This window comes from Corticium candelabrum, chromosome 22 (genome assembly GCF_963422355.1).
Source record: "Corticium candelabrum chromosome 22, ooCorCand1.1, whole genome shotgun sequence".
Lineage (NCBI taxonomy): Eukaryota > Metazoa > Porifera > Homoscleromorpha > Homosclerophorida > Plakinidae > Corticium > Corticium candelabrum.
In genome coordinates this window covers 5,180,140-5,200,946 of record NC_085106.1, presented here as the reverse complement: position 1 = coordinate 5,200,946, position 20,807 = coordinate 5,180,140, and the positions used below count along the sequence as shown (strand labels likewise).

The 20,807-nt window shown below is 39.4% G+C and overlaps 2 protein-coding genes and 1 long non-coding RNA gene across 4 annotated transcripts; 2 read left to right on the top strand and 1 right to left on the bottom strand.

The window, feature by feature from the left end:
- Nucleotides 1-26: 26 nt before the first annotated feature.
- LOC134197230 (F-box/LRR-repeat protein 20-like) lies at nucleotides 27-8,472 on the top strand. 2 transcript variants are annotated; one of them, XM_062666513.1, is made up of 11 exons: nucleotides 27-1,053; nucleotides 4,511-4,684; nucleotides 4,745-4,908; nucleotides 4,965-5,119; nucleotides 5,200-5,274; nucleotides 5,343-5,454; nucleotides 5,520-5,597; nucleotides 6,254-6,378; nucleotides 6,442-6,558; nucleotides 7,880-7,990; nucleotides 8,126-8,472. In XM_062666513.1, the coding sequence occupies exons 1-11, from the start codon at nucleotides 63-65 to the stop codon at nucleotides 8,220-8,222; spliced, it is 2,199 nt and encodes a 732-aa protein (XP_062522497.1). In that variant the 5' UTR covers nucleotides 27-62; the 3' UTR covers nucleotides 8,223-8,472. The 2 variants fall into 2 exon arrangements, with proteins under 2 accessions (XP_062522497.1, XP_062522498.1); XM_062666514.1 differs by lacking the exon at nucleotides 27-1,053 and adding an exon at nucleotides 4,123-4,443.
- Nucleotides 8,473-14,370: 5,898 nt separating this feature from the next.
- Nucleotides 14,371-15,388, bottom strand: LOC134197802 (uncharacterized). The gene is made up of 5 exons (XR_009972698.1): nucleotides 15,271-15,388; nucleotides 15,135-15,215; nucleotides 14,701-15,067; nucleotides 14,547-14,638; nucleotides 14,371-14,485 (listed from the first exon to the last, which is right to left on the bottom strand). It is a non-coding gene; the product is annotated as an uncharacterized LOC134197802 (long non-coding RNA).
- A 1,147-nt stretch (nucleotides 15,389-16,535) lies between these two features.
- LOC134197619 (putative adenosylhomocysteinase 3) lies at nucleotides 16,536-17,222 on the top strand. Its single transcript, XM_062666964.1, has 4 exons — nucleotides 16,536-16,640; nucleotides 16,711-16,855; nucleotides 16,941-16,999; nucleotides 17,068-17,222. Exons 1-4 carry the CDS (start codon nucleotides 16,557-16,559, stop codon nucleotides 17,161-17,163), a joined length of 384 nt encoding a protein of 127 aa, XP_062522948.1. The 5' UTR covers nucleotides 16,536-16,556; the 3' UTR covers nucleotides 17,164-17,222.
- Nucleotides 17,223-20,807: the final 3,585 nt, after the last annotated feature.

The window sequence follows — 20,807 nt, the reverse complement described above, 5'->3', positions numbered from 1 at the left end:
GCGTAGCAACGGCCAAACTGCGTGTCTACATTTCTTGGTTTCATCCCATACGTACGTACTGTATGTTGAGTCAAGGAGACTGTAGGTCACTTGCAAGAGCTCTTCTACACGACGTCGAGTCAACAGTTTTGTCACGCCTTCGTCTCCGTGAACAAATCAGTGAAAACTGCGTCAGAAATCGTCATAATCACTGCAGCTCGCCAGAACAACATCTGTTGGATATCTGGGGTTTACAAGAGAAAGATCTCATTGATTACCAAATTCCCGCCACTGTCTGGAACACCTCAAGTGTAGACGTTAGCAACAGTAGCTGGAGTAGCAGTTTGCTACCAAGTGAAAGAGTGACGAAAGATGAGGCTGTTGTAGATGAAGATGTGATCGACACCGCAGTTGACCTTTCTTCTAGCTCTTCATTGTCACACTGTACGCTAAGCGACGAATCTGAACGCAACGACGAAACCACAAGAAAACTTTACAGTAACGTTAACTTTCACAAGGAAGCTAGCATTGTGGGTGAACAGTGCTGCATCGAATGTACTTTGTGCAGGCACTCTAACTGTAGATCGTGGAATTTCTGTGAGGAGTGTGGCTCTTTACTGAGTAAGCCCTGGCAGCCGACCAAACACGTTCCAGCTGCTACAAGTGCTTTAAAGAGCAACCTTGCTGAACTACAGAAAAAGCATTTACATGGGGGAAATTTGCGGACAATGCCCTGTCTAGAGAAGAAGGTTGTATCGGGCATGTTAGAAGATACGCATACAGAAGAGGATAGATTTATAATGAAGAGTGTTCTTCATCAGGGGCAATATAAAAGACACTGGAAGCAGTCAGGAATAATAGGACCTGTCACTATCAAATATGGAAAAGTTAACAGTAAAGATTGCTTACAGAAGAACACAGGCAATGCTACTGTAAAACCTAGGGTGATTACTGCTTCTTTTGGAGATTCTTCAAGGCAAACTGTCAGAGCACATCATCCCATCCAGTCATCAGGGATGCTCAATGTAAAACAGAGCTGTTTATGGACTTCAAATCAGCATTCTAGTTTACCGGGTAAGCTGATAAATAATACTAATAATTAGGCTACGTGATTTTCAAGCAGTCAGTACATGTGTAAATATGTGTATCTGGCTGTGCCACTAGGTGATATCAGTAACAAAATTACTGTCAATGTAAGATTCTAAAATTGGGTTTAATGTACAGTAAACGTTATAATAAGATTTTTGAAATCTTTGATATGGTATTGCGATTAATTGTTAGCATGTTTCAATGGTAGTAGTGCTCACAGATATATGTACCTATAATATAGGAAAATTAATCTAGATATGTCATTGTTCATGCAGCTAGTGCTTGCTTGTTAACCCTAGGTGTAGCGAGGGTTATATATATATATATATATATATATATATATATATATATATATACATACATATATATATATATATATATATATATATATATATATATATATATATATATATATATATAGTAGTCATCTTACCGGAAGTAGTGAACGACCGACTCGATGGAAATGACCATGTAAACAACTTTGGAATGTATAGTGTGCATTCACTGGTACAATGTAGTGCTTGTGTAAATGTTGTTGGAGGTTGTCCATTAGTCTAGGCAGAGTCATGCAGGACATTCCAATTTTGATTACTGATGATGACTTTTGAGTGTGCCTTCAAGGTCATAGCAAAACGGAGAGTAAGTGGAACAGAGTAAGTGAACCTGTGACAAAGCACCACGCCAAAGTGATTTACCGTTTGATGATGAGACTGCCTGTCCTTTCTCAGCCTTCTGTATAAACAAGTGTTGGGTCTGGTGTGACTCAGCCATCTGTATAGACAAGTGTTGGGATGCTTGTGTCTAGTGACTTGCACGTGGTGTTAGTTTGTGCATGCTTGCAAGTAGGTGCTTGCCAGTACGCATGCAGCAACTGTTTGATGTTGTTAACCCTAGGTGTTGTTGCGATTGGAGTACGTACTTGTGCCTCATTGTTGAGGCTAAAAATCAATTGTCGAGTGTTCTAGGAACATGCGCATAGGTAAGGTTCCTGCTTTGCAGTGCATTTAGAAGCACATTGCTAATTCTACTGCACAACCTAAGTGCCCGGAACTGGAAAGGGGTCAATTTCTCGTCGCCTAGGGTTGAACACTGTAGTGCTCCATTTCATTTTACACAGGTGATTAGTGATTTGTACATACCTTACTTGATACAATGCTGAAACTTACATACTATCTTGATTGTTAGTCAAGGTTTGAATTAATGTATTATTATATATCGTATAACATGAAATATTGGTGGGAAATTTATTTTGGCAGGAAATTTATTTTGGTGGATTTTCCAGCAAACCCAATATAAATTCGTGATTTGTCCACCAAGATATTGTGACGTCATGTAAACATCATACCCACCTGCATCAGGCATCATGGTGATGTGACAGTATGTCGTGCGGATGAGGCCACAAGATGGTAACCCCTGCTTGCCATCTGTACCTAGTGCCTTCCTTGTCTAGCAGGAAAAGGTTAGACATGAGATTGAGGCACCATGAAACTTAGATCAATTATCTGTAGCAATGTCCAACTGCCAAAATAGAATCTTCCACTATATGTTTTTCCAGCAAACCGACATATATTCTCGTCAATTTTTATCTTATACAGTATTCAAAGTTGCTAAGTATACAGTTACAGCTATACAACAATTTTAATCAGTTTATGAATGGGCAAATTAAGAATTAAAACTGGGCAGGTTACTGTAGATACAAAAGTGTTTATAAATGTGAAGCTGTAATATTTAAAGGAGAACTCTCACCAAAATCAACTACATGTATCTCTCAGATGAAAGCTGTCACTTCATGACACAACCCTTTGCAACCGTTTACTGCAGAAGTTTACCGTAACGAAGAAATAAAGCATTGAAATTACCTGCGTAGGCGTGTTTAGTACCCGTATGTGGCGTATGCGTAACTCTGATTGTTGGTTAGCAAGGAAGACCGATATTTGTGCACATTTCAAGGTAAGGATTGTGAGACATATGGTGTCAAGTTGTGATTTATTAACCAAAACCTAAAGTAGTTGCTTTGAGAGAGTAAGACTTTGCGTACATATGAGGAATCGTCTGAAAACTTGTTGCCGATTCTCTGCTTCTGTGGCTGTCTGGACCGTAGGTTTCCTGCAGGAAGATACCAGGCCTTGCATCTTTCTTTCAACAAGTTTTAGTATTTGGTGAGAGTTCTCCTTTAATGTTTGCAGTAACATGCAAATTTTAAGGAGACATGTGTATTATATCTTTAATTTGTTTAGGTGGATTCTTTATTTGTGATTTAGAAGTGCGCAATGTTGTACAACTGTAACTTTTATAGCTTTTACATGTTTTTGCAGCCTCAGCATGCAGTTCGATCTACAGTAACAAAAATTATTTAAGCGACTTATAGTATACTGTTTTACTCAAGTTAGCTTTGCTGATTTATCTCAAGGTGACTTTGTTGATGCCATGCACACATGAGATTTCTCAACTTATTGCTGTTTCTAATCTTATGTAGATTAGGATTTGTGATTTATTAATTTTGATGTTGCATTTCTGTTGCATTACAGATATTCATTATCTTGTTCTAAATGCATGTATTTATAATATTTGATACATGCTAGATGTAGATTTGTTAGTGTATTTGTGGGTGAGACGCTACACGCATGCATACGTAATGTGCATGTATGGAAATTGACATTATGACTGTTCTCACACCGTTGTTGTTCCCTACAACGGATGTTACTAGCTAAGAACATAGATAAGTAATTACAAAAGCCCTTCAATTATGTGCATAGTAAAATGTAGTTTAATGACCTTAATTAATGGTTTTGTCAAACACCAAATTAATGTGTATATATACCGTATTCGCCCGTAATAATGCCCATACCGAAATAATGCCCATGCCCACATATACGCCCATGTGCGACAGGTCAGAACTTTCAGCTCGTAAAACTCCCATGCCCAACTATATGCCCATGCCCAAGTATAAGCCCAGGATACGCATGCTCAGACAAAACAAAATGGGGCCGCAGAACATTTGTCTCCGTCTGTGTGCATTTGATAAGCTGGTGTTAGTGTTGAGTAAAAGTGCTTACTGCTAGACTCATGTCTTTGTTGCAATTACCGACCCTGATGCTCGACGGGCTTCAGGCCGACCACGTGTGTATAGTGTTTAGTTTCTGCGTGTATGTTGATGCTGTATGCATACCAGCACAGGTACCTTTGATCTTGCTGGTGGATAATTGCAAGCATTTGTGGTATTTCTGTCTTCAAGTATTTAGATGATGATTGGCCAAACGACAGCATTTTGTGACCATGTATACGCCCAGGACCAAAATAACGTCCATGCTCTAGTATATGCCCAGAAAAAGTCTTTCTTTCTATACGCCCAGGGCATTATTACGGGCAAATACGGTATGTATATATATATATATATATATATATATATATATATATATATATAATCATCTTTTTTTTGTAGGATCTACTCTTTCAAGAGTATCAAACAGGATTTCTTTGTTTCAGACAACTCACATTGCGTATCTTCCTGATGAAATGTTGTTGTACATTTTTGGTTTTCTTGAACAAAAACATCTGGCAGTATGTTGTAGAGTAAACAGAGATTTTTACAGAGTGAGTACAGACTCCAGCTTATGTAAGTAAACTTGATAGGCAGATGATATTTTCTTACATTAATTGTCTAATTGATTTGTAGGGAAAGAAATAACAATTATCAAACGTCAACTAGCAGATTTGTGGTTGCTCAGATTAAGCCAACTTCGACCAGTCTCACTTCACCTTGTTTGCTGTCGAGGTGGCCCACAGTTAACTTCATCAGGACTGAGACAACTGTTTCGATCTTGTGCTGATAACTTAGAAGTATGGTACCTTTAAGTCTTATGATGAAGCGAGTTAATGTATCTGTTATTATACAGGAGCTCAATATCAGTGGATGTAGCAGAGGAGAGTTGATTGGATCTTCTCTGTTGCTTCATTGTTCTTCTCGCTGTCACAACCTGCACTCACTCAATGTCAGCTGGTGTCAGATAAGCATCAAAGCTTTAGAATTAGTATTGGAAGCTAATCAGGGGTACATTGGCAGCTTGCACTTTCTCTATTCTGTATTACGACCAATGTAAACTACTGAAAATAATGTACGTGTGTTGTTAGAATTTGTGACCTTGATCTGAGCGGCTGTAATGTCACTGACACAATTTTGTACATAATTGAATCAAAGCTACCATGGTAGGTTTTGTGTGCTTTGGATTAATTGATTTCTCAGTAATGTGTGTTTGTGTGTGTGATACATGTAGTTTGAAGAGATTACATTTGTATGGAAACTCAAGTGTAACTTCATCTGCACTGGAATCCCTTGCTTCTAAGTGCAAGTGTATCAATGACTTGAATGTTGGCCAGTGCTGCCAGGTTAGGATGTTAAACAGTGTATCTATATTTGCAAGAAAATGATATATGTTTGTGGATGCTTGCAGGTTAACGACTCTTGTCTAATCAATGTGAGCAGTAATCTTTGTTGCCTGCAGTGTATTGAGTTACGAGGATGTACACAAGTGAGTAACTAGAATGTGAACTGTCTATATGTTGAACTAGCTCACCATCCTGTTCTCCGTACGGGCAGATTAGCTATTAATATTACTAATGGTTAGTAAATTTCTATTATTATTAGTTGTTAGTTAATTCAGACGTTGCTGGCGTTGCGGGGAACATGTGTATCGAATGTGGCAGCTCTTCAACGGGTGTAGACGGGCAAATGACCGTGGGCGTTTTTCAAGACCTGGATATAAGCAAAATTGTCTTCCCTTTTCCGACGTTGCCCGCAATAAATGACACGCTTTGCATGTACCATCGTCGGGAATCGGCAGTTTAAATTCGGTGGAGATCCCATACGCCATTACGGGGATATTCACGTGTGAGAGGAGACAGGTTCGAGGCGGGTTCCATTGGCTGGAAATCACGTCGTCGCGGGAGAAGTCTGGAAAGACGATGACAGCTTCACTTTCGACCTCTATGGATTTGGTGTGCATGAGCCAAATTCAGGTGTAATCAGACTCGCCGTCTTGGAGATCCTCTACTACATATGAACACACACAGAGACTGACAGCTCTCCTTTATATATACATATATATATATATATATATATATATATATATATATATATATATATATATATATATATATTGCTATCTCTTGTCTTAATTATTAATAGGTTTCTGACATGGGAATTAAAGGTTTAGTAAGGAATTCATCACAATTACAGTCTATTGGCTTGGCGGCATGCCAAAACGTTGGAGATTCTGCCCTGACAATTCTTGATTGTGTAATGTCATTGAGGTACTTGTTGTCAATTGTTGCATTTTGAACATGTTGAAGTACCAGGAGACATTTGTGTCCCAGGTCTTTGGATGTGACCAGTTGTCCAGTATCAGATGTGAGTGTACAACATTTAATTTGCAGCATTGGTGACAACCTTGTGAAGTTAAAGCTTGGCTCAACTGCTATTACAGATGGAAGGTAGCATATAATAAATACTGTGTGCATTTAGTGAAACGTTCTGTACAATGACTTGGCAGGAGCATGTTTAAATGTTTTTTTGCTACTATTGTTGCACTTTTAAGTATTTTGCACTTCCCTCTTTCTCTTATCCTTGATCCCTTAGCTACTTAATTAATTGAGTTTAAATTGCTTCTTTGCTCACTCTTTGTCTTTGCCTCGTGTGCATAGCTTAGTCTTCAGAATTTCTTGCACTTGTTGTATATAGTTTTTATATGAAACATGATTTCAACTTCAAGAGTTATTAAAAGATAGATACGGGTGATACAACTAAATCTATGCCAATTAAAATGATGATCTATTTGTATCATACTTTATTAGTAATAGGTATGAACAGTCCTTTAATTGGCATGTATTTATGTGGTTGTCTAAGTAACAGTTTCTAATTTTACACTTCAGCTTAATTTTCAATGCTTTTCTAGGTGATACATATATGTAGATGATTTACTGTCATTTATAGTGTTTGCATTCTGCAACAAACATCTGATGTAACTTCATCATTGCCAGGCAGATTCAGAACGAAGTGGGTCGAGGATAGTCGTATATTGGGGTTTGACTGTACAGTAGAAGCTCGCTAAGCTGAATCTTGCTAATTTGAATCCTTGCCAAATTACCTTTATCACCCTTCTTCGCATACTCAGATCATAATAGGAATATTCAGGCAGCCTCATCCAGATTGCTGCCACATTGAAGTGGTTATCTAGTCTTTAGCAAATGCATGTACTTGACTATTTTAAATCCTGACTGTCACAGTATTTAGAAGTATGTAGTTGTTGCAGATGTGGCATTTACCACAAACATGACATATTGTGACATACGTAAATTGATTAATGCACCAGTGGTCTGGGTAGTTGAGTGAGGTCTGAACTTCTGAGGCTAGGCATTTTTGTAATCAGAACAACTTCACTAATCTGAACAGGTCTTTGCCAGGGCTTGGCCAGAACTGTACGGATTAGCGAGGTTCTGCTGCATGGACGTTTTAAAGTGTCACTGTATTATGTTTGCTATTTCTATTTATTAACTATGGACTTTGATGAATATAATGTAGAATCAAGCTAAATGAACTTGAACTGACTTTGACATTTAGCTAGGTTTAATACAAACTCTGAATTGGCATTATATTTGATGCGATTATAGTCAATAGCGTGCTTTAATACTAGAGTTTTTGGGGATGTTAATTAATAAGCTGCGACTTAGTATTCATATGGTCATTTCTTTATTGTATTTTCTTAAAGCATGACAATTAGTTGCTTTTGCAATATACATTCATTGTTTTGTTTAGTGTGTTTTGTATATCTCAGTCATGCAGCAACTGGTTGGAAGAATTGGATCTTAGCTATTGCCGATCTGTCACAGCTGCAGCAGTCCAGTCTGTTGTTCAGTCTTGTCAGAGGTGTGTGTGTGTGTGTGTGTGTGTGTGTGTGTGTGTGTGTGTGTGTGTGTGTGTGTGTGTGTTTGTGTGTGTGTGTGTGTGTGTGTGTGTGTGTGTGTGCACGCTGTGAAATGTGCATTTAATTGTTATGTACAGGTTGCAAAAACTAGCCGTTTATGGATTGCCTTTCAGAACACAAGTATCAACTCCACAATGGTCAGATGTAAAGATAGACTTGGCTCATCCTTTGTAGCAGCAGAAACAGAGCTACTATATATTAATTGATTACATACGCAGAAAAGAATAACAGTTTGTAGTTAAGGTAGGTATTTATCAATCATACATTCAACTCCCAGTCTTGTTGATACAGTTGTTGCTCAATATCTGCACATAAGCCAAGCCATCTGCATATTTCTCTCAGTAACATATCTTTGCCAATTTTGGGCGATGTAGCAGTTAGACAGATCAAGGCCATGACAAATGGAAATATATTAATAAGTAACAGCTGAAGTGCCGGAGTCTGTTCCACGTGCCATATATTCTGATTGACTTTGAGATACTTGATCGATCTGTATCAAACGATCTGCGTGGAGAAGTCTCTTCCATGCAGTTGATCTAATCATGCGCAGCTGTCTGTTGAAGCAAATGATTGCGCATGTCTTTTTACCCACAAAATAGACGGTGCAGAATTGTTCAGTTCAAGGCTAAGGAAATCTCTAAAGCTCTGTTGTGCTACAGCATATAGGAGCAAATCAGTAAAGAGGTTGCAACAGCAAATGATCGAAGATCTGCATGCTAATTAGTCAGTACAGCCCGACAACTTTCTGTGAAGGGCTATCAAGAAGCTAGTAAAAAGCCGCTTCAGTAAAATTTAACAAAAACTTTATTATTGTTTAAGAGACTAGAAAATGCTTTGATAAATTCTATGGTGAGGTGCTTTTAAGAGAGTCCCAGGCAGAATTAAGCAGTACATTACGAAAGACCAAATATTTTTAAATATAGCAGGTAGAAATTCTTTGAAGCTCTGGACACGTCTACATGGTTATTGCAGCTAGACATTTTAGGTATTCCTGTAGTAGACAACGTTACATTTAGCAAATAACGATGGGTTTGGGGTGAGTAAACTAGCTGCTTCAATATGTTTTTAGGAAAGATATCGACTTGGATATTGCCAGGTTGGATATTGTCACGGGCGTGTTGCTTCAAAGAGCGCCCATGCCGTATACGCCATATTAATTAATTAAAGGCTGGCAGACACGGGGTACACGTGTACTGTACAAGATCCTTACAACTATTATATCCCATAGATATCAGACACGCAAATAACATGCAGACACAATTTATCTTACGCTTTACTGAACGAAACTGTTACACACCCGTTACTTCAGTCAATTGTAACTCAGTCAACTCTAATTTAACCCTAAGTCTTATCTCTATTCTCTAATTAAATATGTTGAACACAATGCACCGCCGTTAATTCCGTCAAACACGTGGCATAACTCCCCTTCAAGTTGAAACTTCGCAATTAAGTTCAACTTCAACCCTTTGGTTGTCATTGTCAAGCTTAACGGCTGACGATCCTACGGTCCCTAATGGTTTCGATCCGCATCTTGAATTCTTGCAGATGAAAATGCATGCACATGCCCGTACGTACTGTATACTATAGGGTTGATATTTCCTGACGGCCCATGTATAATACGGCGAACATTCTCTTGTGGTCATGGAATATCTTTTTTCTATCCCTTCGTTCACTTTGTATAAGCTTCTTACTTTCATATACGACTGGTAATAAATTGCCACCATGCATCTGAAGTAGCTAGCTAGGACGGCTCTGATGCCGACTCGTGACGCTTGGATGCGCTGTTTAGAGGACGTGTCATGGTCCAGCAGATGTAGCTTGTGTCACTGCATTTTTTGTTTTGTATGTTCTCTCTTGAGCCTCGCCCCACTCAATTTTGTTGGGCTGTCCCGCCCATTATTAGTGGGGTCCATTAGCTACGGCTGTCCAGGGCCGGATCCAGAGGGGATTCAGGGGTTGCAACCCCTCTTTTCCAATAGGCTTGGTTCAATAATTTTATATAATTTCATTAGAAAAGAGAAAATTAGCAATGCTATAAATAACTGCTAACGGTGAACCCCCTCTTTCAAAAATTTCTGGATCCGGCCGGCGCTGCTGTCGTACTAAATTTAGGAATGAAATATTAATGAAACTTCGCAAATCGGCTTATAAAGGCTCGAAGCTCCTTCGCGGTTGTTAGTCATTGATCGAAAGTATTCTCTTCGGTTGGTTCAGTGGTATATACTTTCTGGCAAACCTCTTGAATGACTCTGCGCGGCCCATTGTCAGATACGACTTTTCCAGGATTCCTTGACGCGCAAATATCGACTTCAGATGTTTATAACTGCATTCAAAGTATAGTGTCAGTGAGTAGACAAGTCTCAATGAATCGGGAATAGTAGTCCACTATACTAGTGTATGTGCCTTCCATTCAAAAGTATCTGTCGCAATTCTTTTGCCATGGGTATTTAGGGAAGGATCGACGTTGGTAATAACGGTTCTGCCGGATTCCTACTCCTGCCGGATTCCTACTCCTGCCGGATTCCTTCTCCCTCTGGAGCAAATTGGACAGTTGCTTGCAAACGACTCCTGCTGAGTGCTAGTTTGAGGCCACTAGACGCTGTGCTGTGCTAGCTTGGTCCTTAATTTCACTGCACTTTCTGATGACTTGATGGCTTCCGTGAATCGCAGTCGTCACTTCTTTTTTGCCTACTTGGAGCTGGTATCACGATTCTTGACCCGCGAAGTAGTTGTCCATATTTAGTATCATACTGTACTATGCAGTTCATTACGGACATCCCATAACACTTAAAATTCTTCTCAGATGCTGTGTACATGCAGGCATCTAATTCAACAAACTTCTTCACTTTGCTGTATACTGTGTCTTTTTCCTGAAGAACCGTGATCCTCTTCAAACGTGAGTTCAGGGCCGGATCCAGGAATTTTTGAAAGAGGGGGTTCTCCTGGTAGCAGTTATGTATAGCATTACTAGTTTTCTCTTTTCTAGTGAAATTATATGAAATTATTGAACCACGCCTATTGGGAAAGAGGGGTTTCACCCCCCTTAACCCCCTCTGGATCCGGCCCTGGAGTTTGACAACGGGAGACAGTCCATAAAAACGTGTTGACATATTCAGCAGCTTCATCGTCTAGCTCTGATACTGGTTGTATGATTAATTAAGCTGCGCATTACTGCGTACTGGTGACAAAATGGTTTAAATTCCTTTGCTACAAATTGAGGAACATTGTCCGTGCATCCCAAATCTTGCAAATACTTGATTTAGAGATGAAATTACTTGTTTGGTTCCGGTGGTTCCAACCTGAAACTTGGACACCTCTGGCCACTTTGAGTGTGCGTCAATAATAATCAACCACTTGTAATTTACTGTAATAATAGTGTAGCTGCTTTACTTATACACAACTAACAGTTTAATTAAATATAGAGAACACAACTACTTGTTAGTTACAATGACTGCACTGTCAATTAATTAAACTGCTTGCCGGTAAGTCTACATTACTGTGTCTATATCCACATGCAGTTTCGCTCTAGCGAACGACGGGTAATGCCTACTCAAGCGTGAAGTCTGTACCTTCGAGAGTTTGGCATCCTTGAGGCCTACAACTAGTCTATCTTGGATCAAATCATTGTGTATAGAGGCTCGAATCTGCAATGTTAATTCTGCCAAATGATACAGCAAAGTGTACTCCACAGGTCTACAACTGTCGGCCGGTGTCATAGGGAATTTGGCATCCCCGGGAATCTGGCATCCCCGGGAATCTGGCATCCCTGAGCCATATTCACTAGGGAATTTACCAAATTCCCTATGACACCGGTTGACACGCGCACATTAAGCAATCTGAAATATTGTCTGGAGCTTCCGTGATCTTGTCGCAGTAACCAACACAAAGCAGGAGCGTACTACGCTGATGTGCGACTGCATGTCTAGTGAAGTAGATTGTGTAGTTGACTAGATCAGATAGCTCTAGCTGGTTCACGAATGGAACTAGTACAGCTAAAATGACACCACTTCTCGTCTATTGGTCGGAATAGCTTCATTTGCATCTGCGCTAACCAACTATATATACGGTCGGTCGTCGGGTCGTCGGGTCATCGAATGACTACTATACCCTCCACCCGGAAATCCGGGCCTCGGGTAACAATGGGAGCAAATGTCTGTTCAACGAAGAAGCGGCCATTTCGCTTAACGTCTAGACTCGCGCTATCTGACAATTTGATTTAATTAAAACAGTCAGGGCGAATGGTACGCTAGGCCTAACCAAGTGATTGAGGACACTATTATACATTGTTCTTTCAACGCTAGACTGAATCTAACAGATTCTTTCGTCCGACTGAATTTTCTGAATTTAACACAGGTACTTTATTTAACACCCACTGAATTTAGCACAACACTGGCGCAATTCCTATACCGCCCATAGCGCAGGTGAGGGATATATATATATATATATATATATATATATATATATATATATATATATATATATATATACGAGGGACACCATCTATGATGCGCTGTTGATAGATGACACAGGGACTTTACTAGAACAGAGATTTTCGTCACAGAAACAATCGCCTTGGTGATGTTTACCATTCCGACTTTCTGTTTGGACGTCCTGCCTATTTTGACCTTACCATCGGTAACACAGTCCAATTGAAATTTGTTGTCAACAGTCAGTGCAAACTTCTGCCGGTTCAGCTGCAGCAGCAGGTGAACTTGAAAAAGATCTCAAGTACGAAGAAGCAGTCGCTGACAGTGGTGCCTTGTTTTTCCCACTAGCAGTGGAAACGTATGGTTGTTGGACTCCTGCTAGTCTGGATACTATTAAAACTATTGCGTCTAAAGCAGTGACTTCGACTAGTATTCCTTTTACACAAGCGTATTCTAATTAATGCAACAATTGTCTGTTAATTTGTGGAAATTTAATGTTCGTATGATACAAAGTAGATTAATGTTAGATGCTGATGTAATTGTTTGGGATTTGCCGGTTTTGTCTGTTAGTAGTTTGTTATAATATATATATATATATATATATATATATATATATATATTTGTCATCAAGGTGGTCCTAAATTACGTTATATAGATTCTATCAAGGCTAATATGAAATTTTGTGGGATTGACTTCCTGCATTTTGAGAAACTATCCAGTGATAGAACAAACTGGAGATCTCTCTGCCATTCATCACTCCAACAGTTTGAAGAAAATCGTATTAGACATCTTCAAGCTCAACGTCAGAAACGGAAAGAACAAATTGTTCCTACCAACAAGTCATTTGTTTGCCAATCTTGTGGCAAGGAATGCCGTTCAAAAGCAGGTGTTAAATCCCACAAGAGACACAGAGGACACTAAAGAGAGTCATCACTGTTATCAGTGGACATGCCATCATATATATATATATATATATATATATATATATACATATCGTTAACGTGTCCGACTACAGATCTGTATAGAAACGATTCCTGCAAGTGACCGAAAAAACCTCATGAAGTTCCGTCGCCTCATCCTCTACGTTGTAGCTAAGGATAGTGTGTACTCAGGCCCAGGCCCAGATCCAGAAAGAATTTTATTAGAATAGAGAAAATTAGTAATGCTATAAATAACTGCTACCAGGTCAACCCCCTCTTTCAAAAATTATTCCTTAATTAAGTTGACTACTAACTTGAGACGCTGACTATGGTATATTCGTATGTAATGTAATCACCTTTAGCAAAAATCTACAAATCAGCAGCATTAACTTAGTTGATCGGGCCCTTACATACTGAAATGGTCTTAGTGTGCATAGTCTTGAGATAGTCAGTCTAGAACGTTCTAGAGCCCATCTGTGGTAGCAGAAGCAGAACGTTATTGCAATCTGACAAGACAACATGCATATGCGTCTATACACTACTGGCCCGCACGCTCGTAAATCGACGTAAATAGCACGTAAATCGAATTTACGATCATCGTATTGAAACCGTAAATTACGCCGATGGTGCTCGTAAATAGGCGTATTCATTCGTAAATAGACGTATTTGTTCGTAAATGGCCACTTTACGTTTATTTACGGTCATTTACTTTGCAATTACGAGTCATTTACGTTGCAATTACGAGTTATTTACGATTGTTTTACGTAGGGTTTACGACTCGATTTACTCTAACTTACGTCAATTTACGTTGTGAAAACGGTTCATATACTGAGCATTTACGTAAAAATTTACGTCTAGTTACGGCCTAATTACTTTTCAATTACGGTCATATACGTAGCAGTTACGTAGCATTTACGACTGAGTTTCCGTATATCTGCATGCAGTAACGCGAGAGTGCAAATTGCCACACCGATATGCAAATTTCCTTTATTATCAAAATAATTATGTTAATTACAAAATGATATAATACAAATTACAAAATCACAAGATAAATTAGTTGACAGTTTTCTTGATTCCATATAATTTTTTCCTGCCGAATGAAGAGATCAATGATAATGTCATGAACGTACACATGTAGATAATGCTAATACATTTAGTGCCCTTGATGGCAGTTGTCTTCTTCTGCTTCCAGGTAGAATCGTCTTCCCATCGATAATTTTAATTATTTCAATCAAAAAAGAATCTGTATCAAAAAGATGTCTAATTGTAAGTCAGAGTATCTATATATAGCTATTCTTAGAATACCTGTCGTTTAGCTAGAAGTCCCAGCACCACGAGGCAGCCCATTGTCATGATTGTTCAAAAGCATGCAGCTGTTGCTTGGAAGTGGGTACGCTACCTGCAGCTGTCGCTATCCCTGCAGCTTGGAAATCTATTTCACCTGTTACCACAAATTGAATTTAAATATTGTGATAATGAACTACAATTGTCACGTGCACGACAAATACGTAGTTCCGAGCTTGCAATTGGCGACAGCTGCAGGTTTCCCAAACCTTCATCACCGACTGCCTGTTCATGATCAAGAGGTGGATGTTGTGATGAGTACTGCGTTGGTAACGTGGCGCGACATACGGATCTGGAATTCCTAGGATGACGAGGCCGTCGCGATCCTCTAGATGCACACGGGACAAAATTTATCCCCAAAATGCATACAACAGTGCAAAACGATAAACACTTACGCTGTGTTACATTCATGGCGTTTTATGCGCTGCCGAATGTCTTGCATAATACCAACTCTACAGTAGACTTTGACCACAGGCCTGTCAACATATTTATGCCTACTACATCACCAAAAACTTATCATGTTGACATTACTTTTTGAATCGAAGTTTAGCTCATAGAAGCCTTTTTGTACGTCTCCTCTAGAGAAGGTCTTGCCAATGCTATAGGCAGCTAATCGAATTTCAGCCTAGAGAATGCACGATGTAGTCCACTTAGATCAATTTTTGTCAGTCATACACTACATAATTAGATAGCTAGATTCTTAATTGCTTATCGTGTATTGCAAACGGTCTTTGTTGCCTTTCACCAGTTCTAGCGAACCATCCATTCTTGGCACGAAGCGTCTAATGACAGCTCAACCCCTATCAACCACAATTGTACACTGCGTAGATCCTCCCATGGGCGGAACCTTCAGTTCACACAGATTGACGGCTCCGTCAAACCTTTGGTCTCTAGCCTTGTGTAGTACTCTGTATACGGCTTACACACATTTGCATGTACTGAACGGCGGTATTATTCTTAATTAAATTAATAAAGATGCATGTTCAAGAGCTCCTAGACTAATGTCAAATGATGGAGTGTAATCACACAGTGCACGTGTCATTATGACCTAGCGATGTTGCGTAAATCAACGTATCTAAATAAGACGTAAATAGACGTAAAATAGTAAGACACGTAAATCTTTCGTAATTTACGGTCTTCGTAATTTACGTCGCAAAGAGCATGCGCAAAGCTACACTTCAGACGTAAAATACGACCCAGGATCGTAAATTACGAAAAAATTACGTGCCTTCGTATTTTACGTCGATTTACGAGCGTGCAGGCCAGTAGTGCTAGGCAGCGGCCATCACATACAAATTTTCTTACTATAGACGTCTGGGTGTGAGACTCTGCACTCCCTTAGATTCCTTTCATCAATTATCAATTATGAACCACGCCTATTGGGAAAGAGGGTTTTAACCCCCTGAATCCCCCATCTGGATCCGGGCCTGGTACTTGACAACCTAGATCCAGAAACACCTTCAGAAACCGAATGCCACCTACAGTCAAGTATTCACACGTCCCGTACTTTACTAGAAGTCTGCATGTTTACGGTAATTTCCATGACAGGGTTTCTAGCTAGGGTGAGGCGTTTCAGTAGACGGTCAGAAAATTCCGTTGAGACGCCGCTGACGTGTTACTCAAAACACGAGGCGAGACGAAGGATACTGTAAAACTAGTTAGTCTGCCGCTAAGGCATCATGTAAAACAAGGAACATGGAATGGAATGAAACGCGGAATGAAACGCGGAACCGAACGTGGAAGGCCTGGAACCGGCCCACACACGTGTCAGAGCTAGACTGTGTTAGAGCGCGCTAAGATAGTCGATTTGTTAGGAGATGGCGTTCAGTGGGGAGTTCGAGTCGTTTGGTAGAGATGCGTCTTCCCCTACTTCTCCAACGGCCGCACAGCGGCCAGTTGCTGTAAGGTGACTGTCGTGACTACTACGCGTTGATCGTATGATGCGCATCTTCTACGTATACCCGTCGGTAGGTAGCACTTCTCAAGAGCTTTCGAGACGAAGAGCATAGAATGTCGTCACTCGCAAATATGGATAGCCCAAAGAGGCGGGTTGGGAGGCTCTTCTCGATAGGCAGTGATCGTCAGGGATCACACCGTAACGATAGCTATAGTTCTGGTACGTGGTGAAAGTCTAGATGGTGACAATTCACTTCCTCTGCTTACCAGCCATTGGTACTCTACAAATTGATTTTTGGTTGCAGGTAGTTACTCTGAGTCTGAATGCTCAGATGATGAACAGTCGCCTCGAGACATTAAGCAGGTAGGACAGGATTTGTTGAACGCTGTTTATGTGGGCCGATATTTAAGATCAAGGTATGTTGTGATTAGGAAAATTCCAAAGGTTTCCGTGATTTCTGCGTGCAAGACATTGGATTAGCAAACTATGGACGTTGGATGATAACTAACTCTGAAAAGGGTATATAGTAGAAGTTTTTCTCTAGATGTCAATGCAGTGCTCTAGCTGTCCACCAGCTATTGCTTTAACCTAAGTAAGGCCGCATAACCGACCGCATAACCGACCGCATAAACTTAAGGCCACATAAACTTAAGAACACATAAACCTTAATTAATTAACTATAAGATTCTCATTTTGCTGTAGTCCTGTTCTCTGTTTGGCAGATGTTAGATTTTAGATTTATTATTTAATTTATCTATCAAGTGTGTATCATTGAGAAAAACCACTGAGAATCTAATAATTAAGTTTATGTGACTTAATGCTCTTAGCAAACAGTTGAGGCATATGCATGTAATCTCAGTGGGAATGTGTCTGAGGAAATGAAATATGATCCTGTTCTATCAATTGTTCTTAGATTGCTTTGAAATATACTTACTAATTAGTGTAGATCAAATGACTAATAGACACAAAGTGGGCATGTGCAGAATTTCTGCTTGAAATTGTACTAAGATCTACTTGGGAGGACATACGTCTAGATGAATTATCTACGAGTGATCAGACAGGCTGAGTGAGCGAACGTAGTTTGTTAACAATTAGGGATATCCTCTAGTATATGCGTATGCACAGTTTTTTTAATAGCATGCCATCATTCATTTTTAACACCCTGACATCTAGTTTTGTTCGTGTTCCCAGATGTCGCATTTCAGTGGCTGTGTTTACGCGAGGGTGGCCTTTATTTGCTGATTACTTTTGTCTTTGCCTTGTAAGATTGACATGCAGTGTGGTACCTTGTCATACTGATATGCACTTCACACATCGAGACTTACTGGTAAGACAGCTATGGGGAAGGGTTGTCTAGGAATGTCTCTTTGAGCAAAATGTAGTTTAACAACTTATTCTTCAGAGCAAGTCTTCACAAGTAGCAATTGCACAAACGGTAAGCCAAATTACTCAAAGCTCTATGGGGTTGGATAGACAAATTCTTTCTTTAGTAAGTGAAGTGCGGCGTTTATTTGAGGATGGTGTTTACTGTTTAAGTAGTAGTTTTTCTCAAATGTGGTTGATGTGGTTTCCCAATGTTTCAAATACGAGGGTGTAGTTTATTTGAGGGTAGTGTCAATTGAAGAAGCAATATATATATACGATATATAATCTCTAAGGTATATTGTTTCTTCAATTAATAATAGTCTCATGTATATTGTTTCTTTGATTAAACAGCAGTCTACTAATAGTAGCCTTATATATTGTTTATTCGATTGAACACCACTGATATTGTTTGAGCCAAATTGACTTGAGCTAAGTACAATTAACCTGTGCTAAATTAGCCCAAACTAAACCACAGGGCCAGGATTGAGTTAAAACTAACCTTGTGTTACATATTTCCATGTTAAGCCTGGTACTATGTGAGACTGACGATGCTTGTGATGCTCGCAAGAACGCTAGTGACAACGCTCAAGCAGATATATGCTCACGAGGATGCTAGTGACGATGGTCAAGCAGGTGTCATAGTGTAAACAATTGCATGTTGCATCACGAGCGTCATCAGCATCGTCTGCATCACCGGCGCTAGAGTTGATTCAAATTCAACGTAGCGTCCAAACCGGAAGTGCTCTAGAATCTACCGGAGCACATGCTTTTTGTCAACAAATCGTATCAAACCAGGAGTGAAATAATCGGAAGAAAACTGTGGAAGAGCGACTTATCGAAAGTGTACACGTATTGGTGTGGCTGCTTGTGGTAGATCAAGTCACGATAGCTTATAGATCTTATAAATTATAACATATCGTTATTCTTACACTGAAAATAATAGCATCTCGTTCAGCTACTGTTCATAATACAACTCTTAGTATAGCTGTTCATAACCTACACGAGTAACTGTCAGTAGGATTATGGCAATGTAACGCCAGGCTTATCCTGGACAGGTTTTTGGTATAGGACTTTGTTCTGTTGGACACTTAGACCAATAGGCCTTATGAGCAGTCATAAGATTTATATCAACAGCAAGACATATATATATATATATATATATATATATATATATATATATATTTTCATGGCAACGAGCCATCTTGTATATGTAGATATATGCCTTGCTCTTTATAACAAGGCAGAAACAGACATAACAGGCAAATCCCAGAAACAGTCATCTGAATCTAAAAGTACAGGGTTCTGCCCAAAGTGGTTAGAGGTGAGGTAGTTGCGCCAAACCATCACTCGACGAACACTGACCATCTCTCCACATGTTCTGACCACCATTGGTAAAAAAGTTTAGGTAGTGGCTTACTTGCTCCAATGGATGGCAGACGTTTAACCATGCCATAGCATAAACGTGAGACTGGGCAACGTAGTTCCTCGATTTTGACTGAAGTTGCAGCTTTTTAGTCTGCTCTTTCAGATCAAAAACCAAACAGTGTGATACATTCTGTTTGGTGCTTTCTTGTCAGAAATAAACCACATCCCTTATGCAGCCCTACCACCACTCCGAAAATCCTGGGCAGAACACTGAAAGTAGTCTACTTTTTATCAGTCTAGCATTAGACTTCCACAAGCTACTGACAGCTGCTGCATAAGGTTATTGTAAGCCTGTGAAAACGGATTGTTGTTTGAAGTAATTGTTTTGTTAGCAATGGTTTTCAGAGTTTCCAGGCTGACAGGAGTCCAAGCTCCAAATGATTCCACTACAAGAGGATAGAAGAGTGCACCAGAAGAAGACATTAAGTCATCATATTTGGTGTCTTTCTCAATCTCCCCAGCCAGACCAAGCGGCACCTGCCATAGTCGCTGAACTTGACACAAATTTACGTTGGAACAAATTGCTTATGGTTATATCAAAGTAAGCAGGACAACCAGTCAAAAAACTGTGGTGAAAGATGTCTCCAGAGTGATCACAGGTGTGATGAGAATCTCTGCTTCTTTGAAGTACCTTTATCATCTCTATGTGTTCCTTTGTACAGTGTGGTTAGGAAATGGGGTAGTAGTCATGGAATTCCTTGGAGGATTGCAGACAAAGGAAAACATCACTGATGGCCATATTTCTGATTCTGATTTGGTAGTTTTCTCACATGCTGCAGACTTTCATTAACTATAGCTAGTATAGTGACACTGTCCTTTGTCTGCGATTCTCCAGGGAATTCCATGGCTTCTGCTGTCTTCCCTAACCACACTGTACAAAGGCACATAATACCAAATGTTCTAATAAGAGCCCTGCCATTAAATGTGTGAAAAATACGGTATATATATATATATATATATATATATATATATATATATATATATATATATATATGTATATATATATATATATATATATATATGTATATATATATATATGTATATATATATATATATGTATATATATATATATATATGTATATATATGTATATATATCAATGCTCGCTTTAGTATATAAGACGGTCTCCTCTCGAGGAGTCGACTCTCACGTGAAATCTCACGATGACGTGACCGTGGTGCGACTTCGAATTTTGACACATACGATTCCCATGCACTTTAACAGAAACTTGTTTGGGATAACCCTGGCGTTATATTGCCATAGTCTTACTGACATTTGCTTGTGTACATTATTATCATGGCATTTGCTCGTGCGAATTATTATCAAGCTATGCTAAGAGTTCTATTATGAACAGTAGCTGAACGAGATGCTATTACTTTTAG

Excerpts from the sequence above, each read along its gene's own strand:
- LOC134197230 (XM_062666513.1), top strand. The coding sequence starts at position 63 with ATGTTGAGTCAAGGAGACTGTAGGTCACTTGCAAGAGCTCTTCTACAC. Across the intron at positions 1,054-4,510 it reads TCAGCATTCTAGTTTACCGG|GATCTACTCTTTCAAGAGTA; the intron begins GTAAGCTGATAA and ends TTTTTTTTGTAG. Across the intron at positions 7,991-8,125 it reads GTTGTTCAGTCTTGTCAGAG|GTTGCAAAAACTAGCCGTTT; the intron begins GTGTGTGTGTGT and ends TGTTATGTACAG.
- LOC134197619 (XM_062666964.1), top strand. The coding sequence starts at position 16,557 with ATGGCGTTCAGTGGGGAGTTCGAGTCGTTTGGTAGAGATGCGTCTTCC. Across the intron at positions 16,856-16,940 it reads TAACGATAGCTATAGTTCTG|GTAGTTACTCTGAGTCTGAA; the intron begins GTACGTGGTGAA and ends TTTTGGTTGCAG. Across the intron at positions 17,000-17,067 it reads CGCCTCGAGACATTAAGCAG|GAAAATTCCAAAGGTTTCCG; the intron begins GTAGGACAGGAT and ends TGTTGTGATTAG.